This window comes from Solanum tuberosum, unplaced genomic scaffold (assembly GCF_000226075.1).
Source record: "Solanum tuberosum cultivar DM 1-3 516 R44 unplaced genomic scaffold, SolTub_3.0 scf00051, whole genome shotgun sequence".
NCBI lineage: Eukaryota > Viridiplantae > Streptophyta > Magnoliopsida > Solanales > Solanaceae > Solanum > Solanum tuberosum.
In genome coordinates this window covers 2,149,547-2,170,135 of record NW_006238978.1, presented here as the reverse complement: position 1 = coordinate 2,170,135, position 20,589 = coordinate 2,149,547, and the positions used below count along the sequence as shown (strand labels likewise).

Here is a 20,589-nt window from a genome sequence, read left to right as displayed (position 1 = left end):
AATTTTAATATTCGAAAATGATGAATTCAATTGAATTCATAATTTACTTATACATCTACCATTGTATATATTGTGATAAAAAATTGAATCCAAGCTTCATGTAAGTAATTGTAAAATATCAGGACAATATTCATTATTCAATGTATATGTACTTTAGTACTAAGTAAATACTTAAATAAATAAATAAATATATAGTGGTGCATTTGCATTTGCATTTGCTGTTGCAAATTCACATCTTTCTTCTAATTGAAATATTATAATAAAGATTAGGTAGTTTATAACGTTTCTAAAATACATGAATTTTCGTTTACGTTTTGAGTCAATGAGAGTAGAAAAAGAGAGCATGACATGACATTATCATAAATAAAATATTTAACGGTGATAATAAGTATCAGTATTTATAACTAGCATTCTATATAAATGTCGTTAAAAACTTTAGTGATCGACTCTGGATGCAATGACATTTACTCAGCAACCACTAAATATTTTTTCGGCACCGTTACATGAAAAATCTATATATAACTACTATGATCTTGGATTTGTCTCTTAATCATTGGTAACAATATGAAAACTTGATTCCCTTCAAGAACTTATGGCTATAAGCTAGTATTTGGTAAGGTTCCAAAGCTTTATTTAAATTAAAATACTTTAAAGAAGTATTAGCTCTTAATGGACTTGGAATATATATATATATAAATTTGTTCCATCAAGGCTACGTGCTAGAAGTGATGGAATCTTTTATTAAAGAACAAATTATAGTAGTTTCTAGGAAGATTTTAGCTATTAAAATATGTTTATAAGGGACACTAAAAGTCTAGAAATTAGACATTTTATAACAATCAATGCATCAGCAAGATGTTCATGTTTTTAAAATAATCCTTGATTCCTGCAATAAAAATATTTAAAAACGATGGGGTATGTCACAATGTCAAATTTTACAAAATTAAATAAAAGACAAATTGTCAACATCCTTTTTTTTCAGGTAAACTTGCATTAACTAAAGATGTGTAGAAAATCGAGAAAAATGTGTATATTGTGTAATATTTATAATTCACTATTTTTTTTCGTCTGAAAGGTAAAACTTGCATTAATTAAATATTTGTAGAAAATCGAAGAAAGTGTGTATGTTATGTAATATTTGTAATCCACTATTTTTTTGTCTGAAAGGTAAACTTGCATTTACTAAAGATTTGTAGAAAATCGAAGGAAGTGTGTACATTGTGTAATATTTATAGCTCACTATTTTGGCCTGACTCATCTAATGTGTGTCTTCTGATACTTTGCTTAGACATTGAACAAATTAAAATAGGTTGAGCACAATACCTGAGTTTGTCATCATCAAAAAAGAGAAATTTATTGAGTTAAGGTTTATCTTGATGAAGGACAAAGTGTTGAAACAAGTACATAAAATATGAAACAATGTTAAATCTATGTTAAACTTGAAGTAGGATAAACGATCTGAAAGTTTGTTGTAATGTAGTAATTAGAGTCAGTTCCGAGATTGCAAGTGTGGTAATCTAAATTCTGTCGAAGCTCATTAATCAGTAAAGATTAGGAGAAATCCTACAAAGATGTAGGTCGTGATTTTTTTCCACCCTTATGAGTTGGATGTTTTCACGTAAAAATATTGTGTTCTTATTATTATTTGCATTGATTTCAACTAAGTTATTATAGTAAAACACATAGCTTAACCTGGTCCATAAAAGAGTTAAGGGTGTATAAAATATCAATCTATCATTTATGAGGTATCGAGAAAACCCTGTTGAGAGCATCACCCCTGAATTAACCCTGCAATGTGGACACTGAATGGTTCAACAAAGATCTTCATCTCATTCCAAATGGACCTATACAATACATACAACATATTATTGGTGTAAATTAAAAAAGGAAATGTAGCACAAAGGCTTCATTTCCCTTTATATGATCTTGAAGTGAAAACTCAATAATGTGAGAACCAAGATTGATCCTCAATTTGAAAACCCAAATGACAAGAATTAACAGGTAAATCATCATGATGATGATCTTCTTCAAGTTTTGGGAAGCATAATGTGTCATTTTCTTGAGAAAAATCAGAGTGTTCTGTCTGAAATACATTTGAAGAATCAGCAGGCTCCAAAAATGAAGTGTAATCGCCGTCAGTAAAACGCGGGCTGTCTGAATCAAGAACATCACTTTTTGTATCTTCTTGCTTGCACACCACCATTGCTAAATTTGAAGCAACTCCAATAGAAGGATTTTGAGGTTCTACATGATCAAGTGGATTAATAGGTTCTGAAGTTTCCTTCCCTTTTACGCTGTTGATCAACTTATCTTTGAGTAAATGTACCTATTGAACACAAAAGGGAAAAAAAAGGGAAGACCTAGATCAAATTTCGTGATTTTTAGAAATTTAAGAAGTTTGGTTGTGAAATCTTTTCACTTTTTTCAAAGTTGAACTCTGAAAGACACGTTTGACCAAAATCATTAAAACATGGTCAAACACGCACAAATTGTGGTTTCTGAAGTTGTGTTAGGAGTTAGGATATGCATTTACTTGGACAAAATTGAATTTTGTGAGTAGAACTCCCAATCACATTTTCAAAGTCTGATCAAATTTCACGGCCAAACAGATATCCTAAACATAAATTTTCAAAAACTACTCTCAAAATCTACCTTTGTACCCTTCTAATAAGTATCATTTTAACTCATGATCTCAATATTTTCAAAAAATTAAGTTGAAATATGATCATATATTCAAATAATGTATAAATGATTTCTTGACTAAATTTACCTCATTTCTCAAGCTCTCATTCTCTTTGAAGAGACAATCATATTGAGTCTTTAGTTTATCAAAGCTAGCTTTAAGGACATCATAATTCTTCTCAAGTTGTTTAGTCTTGCACCGGGCACGTCGATTTTGAAACCAAATAGCAACTTGCCTAGGCTGCAATCCAGTTTCTTTAGCTAATTGTACTTTCCTTTCAGGTTCAAGCTTGTTTTCTACCTCGAAACTTTTCTCAAGAAACTCAACTTGCTTTGGTAACAATCGTCTCTTCTTTTCACTTTGGTGATAATTGTAATTGTCATCGTTGCTGTTATTATCGTCTTGATCAAGTTGTACTAAAAATGACCTCATTTTAGACTTTTGTACTTGATCTTGGTCGAAATTTACCATGGATACAGAGCCTGAAACAGAGCAATGAAGGAAACAAATATTGGTTCATTTCAATTTCACAAATGCATGACGAGATCACGAGGTGGAAAATCGAACATTCACTAATAACGAGGTGAAAGCTCAGATAGTCAAATAGTCCGTCAATTGAGCTAATAAGCTTTTTATATTAACATGAGAAAACAAAGCCAACTACATATGTACATAAGATTTGTTATTTTTTTCTTGAAAAAAAAAACACAAGTAGGATAATAACAAGGCAGCTAAATTAAACAGAAAATTCCATCATTTCCTTGTCAATATTTACAACTTTAGGCTATAATCTCTTAATCATCAAAGGATCACCCCACACATCAGTGACGAAATCAGAATTTTCACTAACTCAGTTCAAAATATGAAAAAATAAACACACGAACTAGCTGAAAGGGGTTGAGAACTACTATACATACATAAAAAGTACTCAATTTTTACCATGTATAAATAATATAATTTTTCGGCGAAGGAACCTTACCATGGAAAATGGAGGAAGAGTTAGATACCCAATTAGAAGTAGGAGGAAGAATTTCATTTGGAGGTATAAAGCAATTGTTAGAACCTTCATAAACTCTTGCTACCTCCATACTATCTTCTAAATTTTTTTGGTACTAGGAGTTTAGAGGAGAATCAAGAAGTGAAAAATTGGACTATTGAATTGTTAGTAAGAAAGTTGTGATAAGTACTATAAATGAGGATCACAATTAATATTGAAAAAAAGAAGTAGAAGTAGACAAGGAAGATGAAAACTCAGCATAGAGAAAGAGAAAATATAGAGGAAAATATGGAAGGGAGATTTTTTGAGGGTAAGAAGAGCTACAAGGGGGTTAGTAAAAAGCTAACTATATAGAAGTGACAAGAGGAGCTTGATGTGAGTTTACTATTATGCCCTTGCACTTGAAAATTTGACACTTTGTTTGGATGTTCGTTATCGTTGCTTCCTAATGTATTGTATTGAATTATTTTAATGAATATAATGTTTCGATAGATTGTATCATTCTATCTCGTTATATAATGTCACAAATCTATAATTTGAATGATAATACTTAGAAAGATAGGATACATGATAGAGCTTAATTAAAATGTGAGGTCGTTATATTATGGCAAAACCAAATCAACTGTTACATAAAATGAGACTTTTTGTTGTTATCTAATGATGAATTTAAAGAATATGATATATTAAATTTAAGTAAAAATCAAAATAAGTGTTTAAACTAATAATATAATATAATAGTTAACAACTATCCAAACAAGATATATATTATTTTAGTATAAATCTTTTCAAGTATTTACATCAAATCAATAAATGAATTAAACATAAAAGTAATGTGTCTTAGTTCAGTTTTTAGGACAATAAATGTAAGTTATTTGACCCGTTTATAACAAACCTTGTCATATAAAATGGAACGAAGGATAGTCATTAATATAGTACTATTTTATCATTGAAAGTCATTCAAACAATTTTAAATCGAATTAAAAACCTATTTGTTCAAGCTTTTAAAAAGTTACCTTATATTAAAAATAAATATTTTATTTTACTTATTCTTTTCCTCCCGTCTATGAGAGATTTATTGTTGACAACTTCAAAAAAAGAAAATAAGTGAAAAAGTAAAGAGATAAAAAGTTGCATAGGCCTAAAAAATCATGATAAAAAGGGCAACTTCAAAAGATAAAAATTAGGTACTTAAAAAAGGGTCCAAGATATCTGTATTTGTAATCAAGAATTTGTAATTAAGAAAAATCCACTATATCACCGACAGATATGATGTAGTAAATGAAGTTATTTCTCGAATTCGAGATTCAGATATGAAAAGATCTTTGATAAAATCGCTCTCACCCCTCACTCCGAATGAAGCTCTAAGCAATCTGAATCGAAATAGTGAGCTTTTATACAGATACCAACACCGTGTGATAAACCAAAAAAAATTGTGGCTTTCCAATTCCAAAGTGTTTTTGCCACCTCTCTGTTGTGCCCATGCCTAATTCATTGAACTACTAAAGAACCCTTTTAATAAAATTGAAAATAAATAAATAAATATTTTAAATGTTTTTGATTGGCTGAATTGGGTGGTCAATTTGATCACATGTATATCTGCAAAGTATCCCTCAACTGGTACAGCCCTTTACTTATTAAAAGAGTTTGTGCCCCCATTGATGTGAACTACACTCTCCTAATCGAAAATATCTTCATTCCTTCCGTTCTACGAGTAGGCGTTTGGATATAAAAATTGTGATATATAAAAGAATAGCGAAAGAAATAAAAAAAAAACTAAGAATAGTAATCATAGTATGAAAAAAAGTAATAAACGTTGATGATTTACTAAAATAAACAAGTTAAATTAAAAAATATCCTTATGACTATAAGATTGTTCTAAATGTATAGTAATTCATTATAGCAAAAAAAAATCGATACATAATCCTTTCACAAAGAAAAAAATCAGATATACCCTTAAACTATGTAAAATGGTCGAGAATTTACCCCTCAATTTTGTGAAATTATGCGAATTTCACCTTTTTTTGGTCATCATAAAATTAGGGCCGAATATATTATAAAGTAATGACAAGTTATATGGACAAACATCATTTTTAAAAGGTTTTCCTAAATATATTTATGGTCAGATGGATCTCAAGTTATTGCTGAGAAGAAACATTATAAAACTTGTGTGGCTATTCCTTTTAGGGCAAACATTACATTATCAAATGGTTTTCCCTAAGTTCCACCCTTTTGTTTTGTGTAACCTTATTTTACAAATCATGTTTGTTCTAAAAGAGAAATTTATTTGATACTTTAAAAGGAATAATATTTTGATTTTAGCAAATAATTTAAATATCTATTAGGCTGACTTTAACTAATAATGAAAAGGCTGTTATCTTTTGTTTCCTTAACCAAATTTAATAAAATAGTGAACTTTTTATATCATCAAATCGAGTAAGTAATCAGAGTAGAAAATCACATAGGAATTTTAGTCCCCAAAATTAGAAAATCACAAAGATTTTAGTCTTTTAAAAAGCAGAAATATTAATGTATATAAGTATTTTAATTTTAAGCCAACAAAAGTCTTTACGTATATAAAATTCATATATTATATATGTGAAGTTATTCTATAGTGATCAACCGTGCAATAATTTTGAATAATGGAGTATTTACAAATCAAATAGTGATATATCCAAATAAGTTGTGTGTGAACTTTTACATTTTATAATGGAAAAACTTATCAATATGTACTGTTCAACTAATTTTTTTTATTAATATGACCGAAATATATGAAACATATACCACTAATTATGTATATTATTATATATAAATATGTATATTATACTTTAATATATAATATTATTATTTTGTAATCCAAAAACATTAGATTATAATTACCCCAGAATATATATATGTCTAATCAATCATTTTCAAGTGGACCTCTGTCTGGAGGACTTGATGACTCACAATTTTTCCCTTCTCCCAAGTATTAATTTAACTATAATTCATGAGAGTTCATTGAACTTGTAATACAATCCAAATTCCAATTAGACTTTAACTAATAAATTGTCACGTGTCAACTTAAAAAAATATTTCTTCCATTTTAAAGAGAATGGTCTAATTTGAGTTTGATACATAGTTTAAGAAAATTAAAAAAAAAAATCAATTTTATAATTCTAAATTTAAGTTATGTCAAATGTGTAAAAATGTTCTTTACTTTTATGATCATAAATATACCACGTGGAAAATTGAAATTAAAATATAATTAAAAAAATCATCATCTTTTTAAAACAAACAAAAAAAAAATCATATCTTTTTTAGATAGGAGTATCATATTTCATCATCTAAAATACTCTTTTGGGTTCTTCCATGCTATTGTGTAACTAGCACGTTTTAGTTTGAATTTTAAAAGAATTTTAAAAAATGACAAAAAAAAATTAAAAGAGTTTTCGGATGCTATATTGATAAACAAATCGTGAATTAATCGAGAATAGTTATTAGGAAGCGTCTCGTTTGTATTGAAATCGAAAATCCGGAATGATCCATCTACGAACATCCAGAGTGTCCGGACGGACAGTGACGGAATCACATATACTTAAGAAGAGTCGATCAATATTTTCCATCAAAAAATTACAGTATATAGCTTGTAAATATGTATTTCTTTATGTGTATATATTACAACGATGAGATACATGAGATTCTATTTATATTCATTTAAATACTCACTATTTTATATATCGAGAAAGATACAATTAGATACATGTATTTTTGCTACTAGATACACTAAAAAATAGGAAGAGACGCGAGTGAGATAGTCACGTATTCTAGCTAGATACATGAGAATCACAGTATATACATGTATATATATATCTAGTTCGATTTGCATGTATCTGGAATATCATATAGATATGAGAGTTACAAGCGAGATGGGAGGGAGGTGGGCGAGATTTGTTATTTATCTCAAATACATGCGAACCCACTTGTATACAATGTATCTAGAACAAATTACACCTAATTTTGACCCATGTATCTCGAGATACATGTATCTGAACACATCAAAATTTGATAAAAATTCGTATTATTACAAACTGGAGTGTATCTAACTAATTAGCTCCTAAACTAATGAAATTTCGATAAGTTTCCCAATAACACTTTATATTATTTCAGTAAAAAGCCCAATTCTAAATAGGGATCTACCATATGGTCCGTGGGCCTTGAACAGTAGTGCCATTGGTCTTCTTCTTTGGCCCACAGTTGTGACCCAGCAATTGGAGGACCAAGTACCCACTAACATAAGCCCATCTAACTCATGGCCCAATTAATCAAGTTCTAACATATATGTGGTGTGTATCTAAATTAATTAATTAGTAATAATTCAGATACACAGTAGTGCCATTTGTTGTTGCTTGAAAAAATGTGGAAGGAATTCAAATTTATAGAGAAAAAAATAGGAGTTGAGATATCGAAGATACTCAAAACCAAAAAAATGTTAAAAATGTGATTTTCTCCTTAAATTATACATTTCGATTACGTTCTTAATTAATCACTTGTTTCTTATGTATCTGACTTAAATATATTTCGAATGCATATATTTGAAAGTGTCAGAATTATGTATCCAACATTCGAGTTCTGATAGAAATAGTAAGATTTGAAACTAACGTGAAGAGAAGTAATTTGCTCTTATTGTTTACCCTTTTCAATATTTATATGCCCAAGTTATTTAAGCTTTTCTAAAGGTCCGTTTGACCATAGAGATAAAATCATGATATGAAATTATAGGGTCAAAATTAAATATGATTTAATCTGCATGTCTTTATTCCACTCTTGTCAATCTTTCGATCATTAATAAAGTTTCAAGAATAACATACGCCTTCTCGCAACAACCCAAATGTGCTTTCAGACATGCTGAGCACATATTTTTGTCCAATAAAAAAAGTTCGATTCCGTAAAAGATGAGATTAGTAATGATAACTAGCTGAAATTTCATCAACATTTTTCTTTTTCTTTGAATAATCTATTCTCATTATCTTTAATAAGTAAAGTAGTCAAATCTATAGGTCCTTAGTAGCTATGACAAAGAAGTACCCAATTAAATGAAAGCAAATCTTTTCATTTTTCTTGTATAATCTATTACTCCCTCTGTCCCAATTTATATGACTTACTTTCCTTTTTAGTCAGTCCCAAAAAGAATGACACATTTCTATTTTAAGTAACAATTTGCCTATAAAATGTCTTTTTTACCCTTAATGAAATGATTTACAACCACACAAATTTCTATCATTCATTTTGGACCACAAGTTTTAAAAGTCTTTCCATTTTTCTTAAAGTTTGTGCCAAATCAAAGTACATCATATAAAATGGGACGGAGGGAGTATATAATAGAAGGAAAATTCTTATTATTTTATTTAGACCAGCATGACAAACAACTCTTCCACTTGATTTTGAGGTGTGAAGAGAAAATAAAATTTTCTTATGACTTTCATTTATTGATCCCGGCCCAGAAAGATTTTTGTCAACTTTGTTTGGACACATTATTTTGACTATTACTTATTTTTCCATCCATTATTTAAGTTTCGAACTATTAAAAAGGGCGAAAGATAGGGTAAAACATTTTCTAATACGTTTGACAAGAAAGATATTTATCTTTCACACCTCAAAATTCAAATAGACCACAATTAATTAATTTAATGTTTGCTAGGGGGAATGTACCTTAGTGTATCACGAGTCTCATGTGTTTTTAAATTATTTTCACATGCTAAAGTCACCCCAATTTGATTGATAAAGACTTATTTCACACTGTGAAAGACCTGATAAAGAGGACACTTTTTAAATAAGATTTTAACAAACATGAAAATCAAATTAGGTTTACTATATGATTTCTTCAATTTATTGAAAGTCAGAATTGATGAATTTAGTGTGGTACAAAATTAGGGTATTGTCACATCTAGTGTTAGTCCTTTCTCCAATTTGGAATTGATTTTTTTTTAGATAGTCAGCAATTTAACATATAGTCAATATTTTAGAAAATTACATTTTTTTAATTTCAATTTTCATCGATAAAAAATATAACTAAAAACAAAGAAAAGTGATTTCACTTTCGAGTAAAATATCTATGGCCAGCCTCACGTCTTCCCATGCTCTACTTAGTTGTCTCAATTACATCGATTCTGAATTACGTTTGTCTGAAATAATAATTATTGATTGAGTGAATATCGAGAAATCAACTCAACGAATTCAATTTATTTGATACTTTTGAAATTTTAGAATATTTCAGGCTTCCACGTAGAGCATTGAATATACCACTAGTAGTTTGTAATACATCATCCACAACAAGTAAAATCTAACTCCACTTGCAAAACAATTTTCTATTTATTTATTATTCTACGTATGTTTGCGTATTTTAGTCATTATGGATAAAGTTATCTTATCTTTTTCAAAATGATGCAATCTACAAGTTCTTTTCTCATCTATTTGTTACTACATCATGTCTTTAAATTTGACAAATGTTTAACAGAAAAGAAAAATAATTGTTGTTCGAAATACGTGACATATATGGTTTGTTTCGATCCAACAGATCTCATAAATTTCCAATTAAGTTACACCTTTAATTTATCGAACTCAAAAATACATGTACATATTTTGTGAACTTATGTTAATTTTATAAAATTCTTACTTTCCTAATTAAGGTGTTATGTGCACCTCTCTTCAAAGACATTTAAACCTTGAAATCTATTGGTCGTCCTTCTCTTTGATCGGTCCTCATTGGTCAGCCCTTTGTCAAAGGCCTCACATACAACTCTTATTGTTCGAGCTAGTAAATTAATTCATGCAATAGTGATTAATTCAAGAGTAAAAAATAATTAATTTCTTTTAGGATAAATTAGTTAAATGCTTAAAGAAAGCCAAAAAGTTGTCAATATATACAAACATAATTACTATATTATCTTCTCATAAAAGATGAAGAGAAAGTGGGATACAAAAAGATGGAGAGATGTCTTTGTGATGACAATTGTCTAGAAAAGATTAATTTATATTCACTAACTTATGCATTAAGTTGTGCTATTTTCACATCTTTTTTGCATCACAAGAGGTGATAAGACTCCTACCAGTATCATATACTCCCTCCGTCCCATTTTATGTGAGGTAGTTTGACACAGCACTAGGGGTGTGCATTCGGTTTTTCGATTTGGTTTTACACTATTCGGTTTGGATTTTCGGTTTTTGGTTTTGTAAAAGTGTAACCCAATCCGATCCAAAATAAATTTGGTTTGATTTGGTTTTCCTCTATTCGGTTCGGCATTTTTCGGTTTGGTTATTCGGTTATGTCAATAATTTATAACATATATAACCAAAGTAATAATATTTTAATCCCCTTAAAATATTCTTTCTAATATAAATCATAAGTAAACTTAAACACAATACTTATAAGTATACCTATTATAGATGTAATTCAAACATAAAATATAAACGTAATCATCATGAAAGGCAATAACAAAAAAGGGACAAAAGTGGTTAACTCCAACTTAATTCTAAACCTAAACATTATAAAATTCGGTTTTTTTCAATCTTTATTTTTTAAAATCCGAAACCAAACAAAGTAATTTATTAATCCAAAACCAATCTGAAAAACCAAAAAACCAATCCAAATAAAAATTCGGTTTGATTTGGTTTGGTTGTTCGGTTTAATCCGAATAGTGCACATCCCTATACAACACGGAGTTTAAGAAAGAAAGGAAGACTTTTGAAACTTGTGGTCCAAAAAGAATAATAGAAATTTGTGTGGCTATAAACCATTTCATTAAGGGTAAAATAGACATTTTATAATTAAATTGTTACTTAATATAGAAATGTGTCATTCTTTTTGGGACTGACTAAAAAGGAAAGTTAGTCACATAAATTGGGACAGAGGGAGTAATAATTAAGAAAAACATAGTTTATTTTATGAGTTAACAACTTTAATAGAACGTCTACAAACATATATAGTTTATAGTTTATTGAGGAATTCATTCCAAAAACTCTCTTTTAACATCACCACCCAACTCCCTACCCCGACCCGAGTTCCCGACTCCTGACCCAGCCCGAGTCCTAGGTCTCAACTTCAACCCCAACTCGAGTCTCGAGTCCCAATTAGTACCGATCAACTCCCATCCTTAAACTGAGTCTCAAGTATTGACCCCTGACCTTGACCCTGACCCGAGTCTCAAGTCTTGACACTTGACCTTGACCCGAGTCCTAAGTACCTACTCCCGATCTGAGTCCTAGGTTTCAAGTCTCGAACCCGATCCAAAACTCGACTCTCGATCCCCAATACTTCTTTTTAATTTAATTCAACTAAGTATTTAATTTAATTCAAATATTACTTTTTAAGGAAGTATTATTCCTTTGTTTCAATACATATTTAAGATCATAAATTTAAAAGATATTATAATACTCAAATCATAGATTTTAGTTTAAAAACTCAAATCCAAATTTTTTCTTAATTTTTTTTTATGATTTCATGTTAAATCAAATCAATCCAAACAAAGTAAATATCATCTCCAAATGCCAACTAGTTTCGACATTGGAGGTGTGAGTGGCATAACCAGATATAGAGAAGGATGACCAGTCAAATACTATTCGTCGAAAAAATATATAGAAAATCGTAAAGAGCGACGTATCCTAGGAAGAAATGGTGGCAGATAATGAGGGGTTGCAAATTGTTTTCTTTCAACAAATCATATGTTGTCCTTCTAAATAGGAAATATAATTAAAAGGATATGTATATCTATACGTGGCAGTACTTTAGTGGACAAACACTTTCATAACATTTCACCAAACCAAAAATAAAAAGAATATTGTATATCTACTTCCATCAAATTATAGAAAGGACAATTGCATTGAGGGTGCTTTTAATTTGATGTCGGAAACTTGAAAAAACCATTGCAACTACATGCATGTTTATACCATTTTGGATGAAGCAATCCCATTCTTTCTTGTCTATTCCGCAGTAACATTCAATCACTTGACTATAAGGAGAGAGACACGTTCAACTATTTGATTGTAAGGACATGAATTTAGGTGATAAGGATACAAAATATATGGAAATATTGTTCAAGAGTACATCCTTTTAGTAAGGGCCTCCAGAACCCTATCGAATCAGATCAAAAAAGATATTTGCGAAAATAACGTACTTACAATATTTTTAGAATAATAAATAAAGAGAACATTGTGTTAAAAGCAATTTGGATTCATATCAATTTCTAATAGCTTTTTGAACGCAGAGATTTTTACATAGACATACTTAAGAGGCCAAGATAGACAACGAGAAACATATGTTTGCACTCAATAATTGAGGAATCACTGCAACAAAAGAGACCTACAAAAATATTTAGCGATAATTGAGTTAATATTATTAAAAAATATTTAGCTATAATTGAATTCGTATTATATTATTACTAGTGAAATTCTTTATTCGTTGTAGTGATTGTTAATAATTTTATTTTATTTTGCCTTTTTCTTTTATCATTGAACCGCCTTTATATAAGTTTCATTATTTATTAGAAAAGAAGCTCATGGATTCCCATGGAAGCCTAAATTGATCCCATTGCAACACGTGTATATATTCAAGGTTATAAAAGAATCAATTCTTTATTTCATTACATATTTATTATAATATATAGTAAAAAGCAACAAGTGGAATTAAAAAAAGAAAAAGAAAAACTTCTAATTAATTAAAGGAGAAGAAGAAATAAAAAGAAAAGAAAATATTTCCGGTATGTAATAAACTAACATATCATAAGAATTGTGCTAGAGTGGTAAGTACCCTTTCATTCTTAATCAAGAGATCTTGAATTAGAATTTTCTTGAATACGGAATTGATTTTATTAGGAAGCACTTTATTTTCAATGTAAAATTTTCAACGTGAATTCAAATTTAGTTGGAGTATAATATTAAAAACATATCATAAATGGGATGGTGGGGTTATCAACCTTTACATTTATTGTTTTAGGTCACTAGTCAAACAATACAAGACAAAAAATAAACCAACTAAAATATCACCTCTTCCCTTCTCTTCTTTCTTATAATTATCTCCCATCTTTAATTTATATATCTCACCCCCTTAACTAACTAGTTATAAAATTTATTTGATGTTCTTATTATATAAGCTACCAAATTTCAGGTGATAATACCACGTCTATTCATCTTCTCTTCTAAAAAAAGTGGAAGAAGTTCATCAATGGCAAATTACACCAAAAAAAATTGAAATTGTTTCTATAAGGGGGAGGTTCTAGCCTTTGTACTCCAATTGAGAGAACTTAAAGGAAAAGAAAAAAATAAATAAATGGTGAGTTCATTCCTCTTGTTTTCTTCTTTTTGTATATATATATATATTTACTTAATTAGTAGTTTCACTAATTACATGATTTGTGTTGTAGGAAGTGGAAAGCCAAAGCAAACTAATTAGCACAAATTGGGAAGGCTATGTAGATTGGAGAAATAGGCCAGCACTTATCAATAGACATGGTGGCTTGGTGGCTTCATCATTTGTCTTAGGTAAATCATTTTTTAATAATCACAGTGTTCGAGTCAATTTATGCATGTTTTACTTAGTTTTTTCATCAATATAGGTAGTGGAAGATTCCCCCATCAAAATTTTGACGAATTCATGATTTGTATGTTTTAAAATAACAGTAGTGTTTGGATCAACATAAACACATTTTGCTTCATCGACCATCAAAATTTAGACAAATAAGAAAAAAAATCATTGTTCATGGTGTAGTGATAAACTCACTTTGGGATGTTTATCATAAATATGTATCAAGGTTTTTTTTTTCAAGATTATTTTGATGAATTTTAGAGAATAAAAAGTACATCCTCGGTTCCATTTCAATTTATATGATTCACTTTCGTTTTTAATCAATTTTCAAAAGAATGACACATTTCTATATGTCAATATTATATCATACAAACATCTATAACTTGTTTTAGATCATAATTTTCTCTCTCTTTCTGAAGCTTCGTGCCAAGTTAGGTTACATCACATAAATTGAAACGAAAAAAATAGTTGACTTTTTTTCTTTCTAATTTCAGTGGTGGAGGTGTTGGAGAATTTGGCATATCTAGCAAATGCAAGCAACTTGGTGATGTACTTGTCTGAGTACATGCACTATTCACCAACCAACTCAGCAAATTGTGTGACTAACTTTATGGGAACAGCCTTTCTACTTGCTCTTCTTGGTGGCTTCTTATCTGATGCTTTCTTCACAACTTATCACATCTATTTGATCAGTGCATTCATTGAATTTCTGGTAAATTATCTTCCCTTCCAATCCTTTTGAGTTTTTGGTCCCCTCTTGCTTTATCGTATCCTAAAAGTTCGTTGTTAGATCAACTTATGCGTACTTCAACTAAATTTTGTGTGTATCTATTGTTTTTCATCAATATAGATATCGAACCCTTTCAATCCTATCATTATTTATTTTTTGGTCCCCTCTTGCTTTATCGTACCTAAAAGTTCGTCTACTAGATCAACTTATGCGTACTTAAACTAAATTTTGTGTGTATCTATTGTTTTTCATCAATATAGATATCAACCCTTCCAATTCTATGATTGTCTAATTTTCGGTCCCCTCTTGCTTTGTCGTACCCTTAAAGTTCGTTTGTTGGATAATCTTGTGTGTACTTTAACTAAATTTTACGTATATCTGTTAATTCTCATCAATATAGATATCGAATAATTTTGTTTATCAAGATTTAAATGTATATAAAAAAAAAATCTTGTTAACTCACTTAAAATTGAAGGAAGAAGAGCATGAGAAAATACTACTAGCAATAATTGCTACTTATTTCTCTATCAAAGAAGTTGGAAAATGTGATTAAAGCAAGTAAGGACACCACACTTTTTTCTGCACTTTTATACTTTTCTTTTCTTATTTCCCTTTCTTCGACTTAAATGCTTGACTTATTAAAAATTTACACGTCAAATAATATCTTAGAATCTATATTAAGTTTCTAATTTATAACTACAGTCATTCAACTGTTGCCTATTCATAAAAAATATGGGTAATGAAGTGAAATAAAAATTTATTAAGGAAAGAGTAAGACCATTTTATTTTTATTTTTATTTTATAAATGCGGTAGGAAAAATGAAAATAAAAAAAGGGATTATAAGGATAGAATCTAACTCTCATCAATTAAATAAAAAGTTTGGTACAATTAATTAAGCTAATAAAATTCTGCTAAAATTAATATTGGACTAGTAAATGCTTCTAGATGGTCAGCCTAAAACAAAGGTGGTCTAATTCTTACTAGTACTAGTTTTATTTTATTTTATTTTGTCTTGAGCATGAAACTTTAATTAACTTAGTTATAACATATGAATACCCACAATGAGAAAGACACTTGGAGTAATTAGGAATCAATTTTAACATAGTGATTATCACTTTTGAATTCCACTAATAAGTAGCAAATTGCAAAGTGAAGCAAATTGATTAATCTCTAGCTATAAAGTTTTGCAGCATATAATAAAGATACATGTATAATTGGTTGCTTTTAATTTCTCTTTTTTATCTTCCTTTTTTGTTTCTTTTTGTTTCCAATATAGTCACATCGATCATATGATAAAATAGTTTTCTTAACATATACTACTAATTATAAAAACATTGATGATGCTTATATGTTCCAAAAAAACATTATTGCATGTTGATCATTTAATTAACTAAAGTAATCATTAATTTGATGGATCGAATAATAATCCACACATTTATTAATTCATGAGTTTATTTTTATTTGTCAAAGCTTAACTCAACTCAAATCATTAGACGTAGGATCTACGACTCATCTAGTAGTTATTTCTAATAGACAGGGAATATCGAGTCAACAATACGTGTAACTTTATAATAAAGTGATAATTCTTATTTTAATTTATGTAACATAGTTTAAGAAATAAATTAAGAAACTTACAATAAAAACATTATATAACATTATTTATTTGTGTTGTTATACATTGGGCTTGGGACTTCCATGTTGGAGATCTCAAGTTCAAAACCCCTTGTCAGCGAAAGCAAGGGGTTTGCCTTTTGGGTCGATCTCATCTCATCGGGCTTGCCTAGTGCGGGTTACCTCTCCTATGTGGTTTGCGAGCTATTGCATAGGAGCGGGGGTTTTATCCTGTGCGCACCCAAAGGATAACGACATCGGGTTTCCTTGTCATAAAAAAAATAAAATTAATTTTCATTAAAAATATCATATTAATTTTATGTGTTTGTCATCATTAATGTTGTTGTCGAGGCTGTAAACAGTGTATAACCGCTATTGCACCACATATAATATATAGTATCTTATCTGCATGTTACCCATTCACACTTCCTATTATATACTCACAACAAGAGTTGTTTCTCTTTGACTTTGCTTTGTTGTTATTAATGTCATGTTTTCATTTATATCCAATTGCAATATTGCATTATATTTTGTGCTATTTATTACTATTGGCCTAAGATAATATATCATCCATATATGGTGATAAAAGAATAATATCTTCATGGAACAGGTGTGTGGCTATTAGGACCATATCAATGGTACAATTACCTTAAATTTAGTACAAATTTTCCATTAGTAGAGATATGGTCACATATATCATTCCATTTTGAGTAGGCAAAAGACCAAGTGTCCCTACCTTCCAAATTATTAGATGTGTCCAATAAAATAGTTTCCTCCGTTTAAATAAAAATGACCTACTGTCTTTTTTAGTCTGTTTAAAACAGAAAAATCTCTTTACTTTTTTTTTGTAATATTTTAATTTTAATTTTTTACGTGACATATTTTAATCCACATGAAGAAAGATATTATTTTGATACATTTGACGTAACTTTAGTTATTAACTATAAAATTGAAAAGTATTTTTTTATTTTCTCAAATTTCATATCAAGTCAAATTAGGTTATTCTTTTTTTAAACGGGGGAGTAATTTATATTTGATGCGAAAGGGACGAGCTTTCTATTAGTGAGATGACCGCTAGGGTCTTGTGGCCCAAGGCATATGGCCTACTTAGCCCAATCTTTATCTTTATCATATCCTTATTTTGTCTTTGTTGCATGACATGAACATTTTTGGGTCCTCATGGTATTTATTGCTCCTTTGGTAGCTGATTAGAGTTATGTAAGTGTTAATAATGTAGAAATTAATTATTGATGAATTTATGTATTATTTTATGTACGTATAAGTCATTTATATATTAGTTATTTCATCTTCTATTATGTATAAAATAATACACAAATTTTCTCATAATTTATATATGTATTAGTTATGTGAATTTCTATGTTGGCAACAAAACGTCGTATTAATTTTGTACATGAACAAAATTATTTTCTATCTACATACCAAATGCCGTATAAGTTATACATAAATTAATACATGCAGAACTTGTTTCTTATCCAGCTACCAAACGACCCCTTAGAGTGCAATGCTAAGGGTCGTCTGGTAGCTGGTTTAGATGTATTGAGTTATGTAGGTATTAAATTCTGGATAAGTAATACCATGTTTGATATCTAATTAGGAGGTAAACTATTCAGTATAAAACTAATTACAATATTTAGTTTGCTATTTAGAAACCTACATAACTCATACATATATATAAGTTATGAGAGAATCTGCGTATTATTTTACGCATGATAGATAATGGAATAACTAATACATGAATAATTAATTCCTGCACAGAGGACAAATAACACTAAGTTTTGTACTGGGATTAACCTCTTACTGCTTCGAACACAGCCTATATGCATGTACATAGCTGATTTAAGTAGGAAAAAAAATACTGTATTGATTTTTCCATCGTCCAATCCACAACAAATCGAACGAAATCTTGTTAGAACATGTGTATTAAAATCTTGACTTGAACACAGGGTCTAGTGGTACTCACAATACAAGCTCGATCGGACTCGTTGAAACCATCAAAGTGCAAGCCAGAGCTGCCCTGCGAACAAGTCCGCGGTGCACAAGCTGCAATGTTGTTTATAGGCCTTTACTTAGTGGCATTGGGTGTTGGAGGTATAAAGGGATCATTGCCACCCCATGGAGCTGAACAATTTGATGGAGAAACACCACAAGGGAGGAAACAAAGATCAACTTTCTTCAATTACTTTGTGTTTTGCCTCTCATGTGGTGGCCTCATTGCAGTCACATTTGTTGTCTGGGTTGAAGACAATAAAGGTTGGCAATGGGGATTTGGGATTTCAACTCTCGCTATATTATTATCGATCCCAATATTCCTTGCTGGTTCGCCTTTCTATAGGAATAAGATCCCTCGCGGAAGTCCTCTAACTACTATATCTAAGGTAAGTTTTTGTGAGCACATAACGAGTTACCTATTATTAGTTTTAGATGACTAATATGTCGTTGTTATGCATCTAGGTTCTTATTGCTGCAATGCTAAACTCTTGTGCATCGAGAAATTCAAGTAGTGTAATAGCAAGTCTGGGATCAAGCCCTTCGACAATTCCAGTACTATCGAATGAAGATGAGGAAATTACTTCAAACAACAAAAATGTAGTAGAATCAATCGATATACCATCGAAAAGTCTGAGATTTCTTAATCGAGCAGTTGTAAAGAAACCCGCAGCAGTTTCTGGTGTGCTGAAATGTTCGGTACAGGAAGTGGAAGAAGTGAAGATTGTGGTGAAAATTCTCCCGATTTTCGCGTGTACTATCATGCTCAACTGTTGCTTAGCTCAACTATCCACATTCTCAGTTCAACAAGCAGCAACTATGAATACAAAATTTGGCAAGTTAAAAGTACCACCAGCTTCACTTCCTATTTTCCCTGTACTTTTCATCATGATCCTGGCACCAATTTTCGACTACTTCATCGTCCCATTTGCTCGTAAGGTAACCAAGACAGAGATGGGAATCACTCACCTACAACGTATAGGAATTGGATTGTTCCTCTCTGTTATAGCTATGGCAATTGCAGCTCTTGTTGAAATCAAACGGAAAAGAGTAGCTACTGACTCGTCACTACTCGAATCTTCCAAGCCATTACCTATAACGTTCTTTTGGATCGCGATTCAGTACTTATTTCTTGGATCAGCTGATTTGTTCACTCTAGCTGGACTACTAGAATTCTGTTTCTCAGAAGCACCATTTAGTATGAGATCATTAGCAACATCACTCTCTTGGGCTTCATTAGCAATAGGATACTATCTAAGCACAGCGATAGTATCCATTGTCAATAGTGTCACAGGAAATTCAAAGCATCAACCATGGCTAGCCGGCGAAAACTTGAATCACTTCCATTTGGAGAGATTTTACTGGCTAATGTGCATACTCAGCGCGCTGAATTTCATACATTATTTGTATTGGGCTAGAAAATACAAGTACAGATCAGTATCCTCTTAAGTATAAGAGAAGTACTGGCAGCGCGGATATCTTACTTACAATGATTCAACGCCTCAAGAAAACAGAGTAAAAAATCAGACTTGAGAGACAACAAATTGATAAACTCGGTAAAATATACACCCCTTCCTCCTACTAGATACCGATGTTCAATATCGATACAAAGATACACATAGAGTAATTAATTTAATGAATGCACAAATAACATGCGAAATAATTTTTTTTATAAGAAATGAAAATCAATTACAAGATTAATACCTTACTTACAATGATTCAACGCCTCAAGAAAACAGAGTAAAAAATCAGACTTGAGAGACAACAAATTGATAAACTCGGTAAAATATACACCCCTTCCTCCTACTAGATACCGATGTTCAATATCGATACAAAGATACACATAGAGTAATTAATTTAATGAATGCACAAATAACATGTGAAATATAATATTTTTTATAAGAAATTAAATCAATTACCAGATTAATAGCATACTTACAGTGATTCAATGCCTCAAGCAAACAGAGGAATCAAAAATTAGACTTAAGAGACAACAAATTGATTA

General features: G+C 30.1%; 2 protein-coding genes across 2 annotated transcripts; one reads left to right on the top strand and one right to left on the bottom strand.

The window, feature by feature from the left end:
• Positions 1–1,807: 1,807 nt before the first annotated feature.
• Positions 1,808–4,003, bottom strand: LOC102598460 (homeobox-leucine zipper protein HAT5-like). The gene is made up of 3 exons (XM_006344225.2): positions 3,663–4,003; positions 2,771–3,165; positions 1,808–2,326 (listed from the first exon to the last, which is right to left on the bottom strand). Exons 1-3 carry the CDS (start codon positions 3,769–3,771, stop codon positions 1,940–1,942), a joined length of 891 nt encoding a protein of 296 aa, XP_006344287.1. The 5' UTR covers positions 3,772–4,003; the 3' UTR covers positions 1,808–1,939.
• Positions 4,004–13,763: 9,760 nt separating this feature from the next.
• On the top strand, positions 13,764–20,059 carry LOC102598131 (protein NRT1/ PTR FAMILY 4.6-like). The gene is made up of 5 exons (XM_006344224.2): positions 13,764–13,983; positions 14,075–14,192; positions 14,730–14,947; positions 18,542–18,973; positions 19,050–20,059. The coding sequence occupies exons 1-5, from the start codon at positions 13,981–13,983 to the stop codon at positions 20,031–20,033; spliced, it is 1,755 nt and encodes a 584-aa protein (XP_006344286.1). The 5' UTR covers positions 13,764–13,980; the 3' UTR covers positions 20,034–20,059.
• The last annotated feature ends 530 nt before the right edge of the window (positions 20,060–20,589 follow it).

Coding starts and splice junctions, on each gene's coding strand:
- LOC102598460 (XM_006344225.2), bottom strand. CDS start 3,771: ATGGAGGTAGCAAGAGTTTATGAAGGTTCTAACAATTGCTTTATACCT. Junction 3,166..3,662: donor CTCTTCCTCCATTTTCCATG/GTAAGGTTCCTT, acceptor GCTCTGTTTCAG/GCTCTGTATCCATGGTAAAT. Junction 2,327..2,770: donor ATGAGAGCTTGAGAAATGAG/GTAAATTTAGTC, acceptor TGTGTTCAATAG/GTACATTTACTCAAAGATAA.
- LOC102598131 (XM_006344224.2), top strand. Junction 14,193..14,729: donor GGCTTCATCATTTGTCTTAG/GTAAATCATTTT, acceptor TTCTAATTTCAG/TGGTGGAGGTGTTGGAGAAT. Junction 18,974..19,049: donor CTCTAACTACTATATCTAAG/GTAAGTTTTTGT, acceptor TTATGCATCTAG/GTTCTTATTGCTGCAATGCT.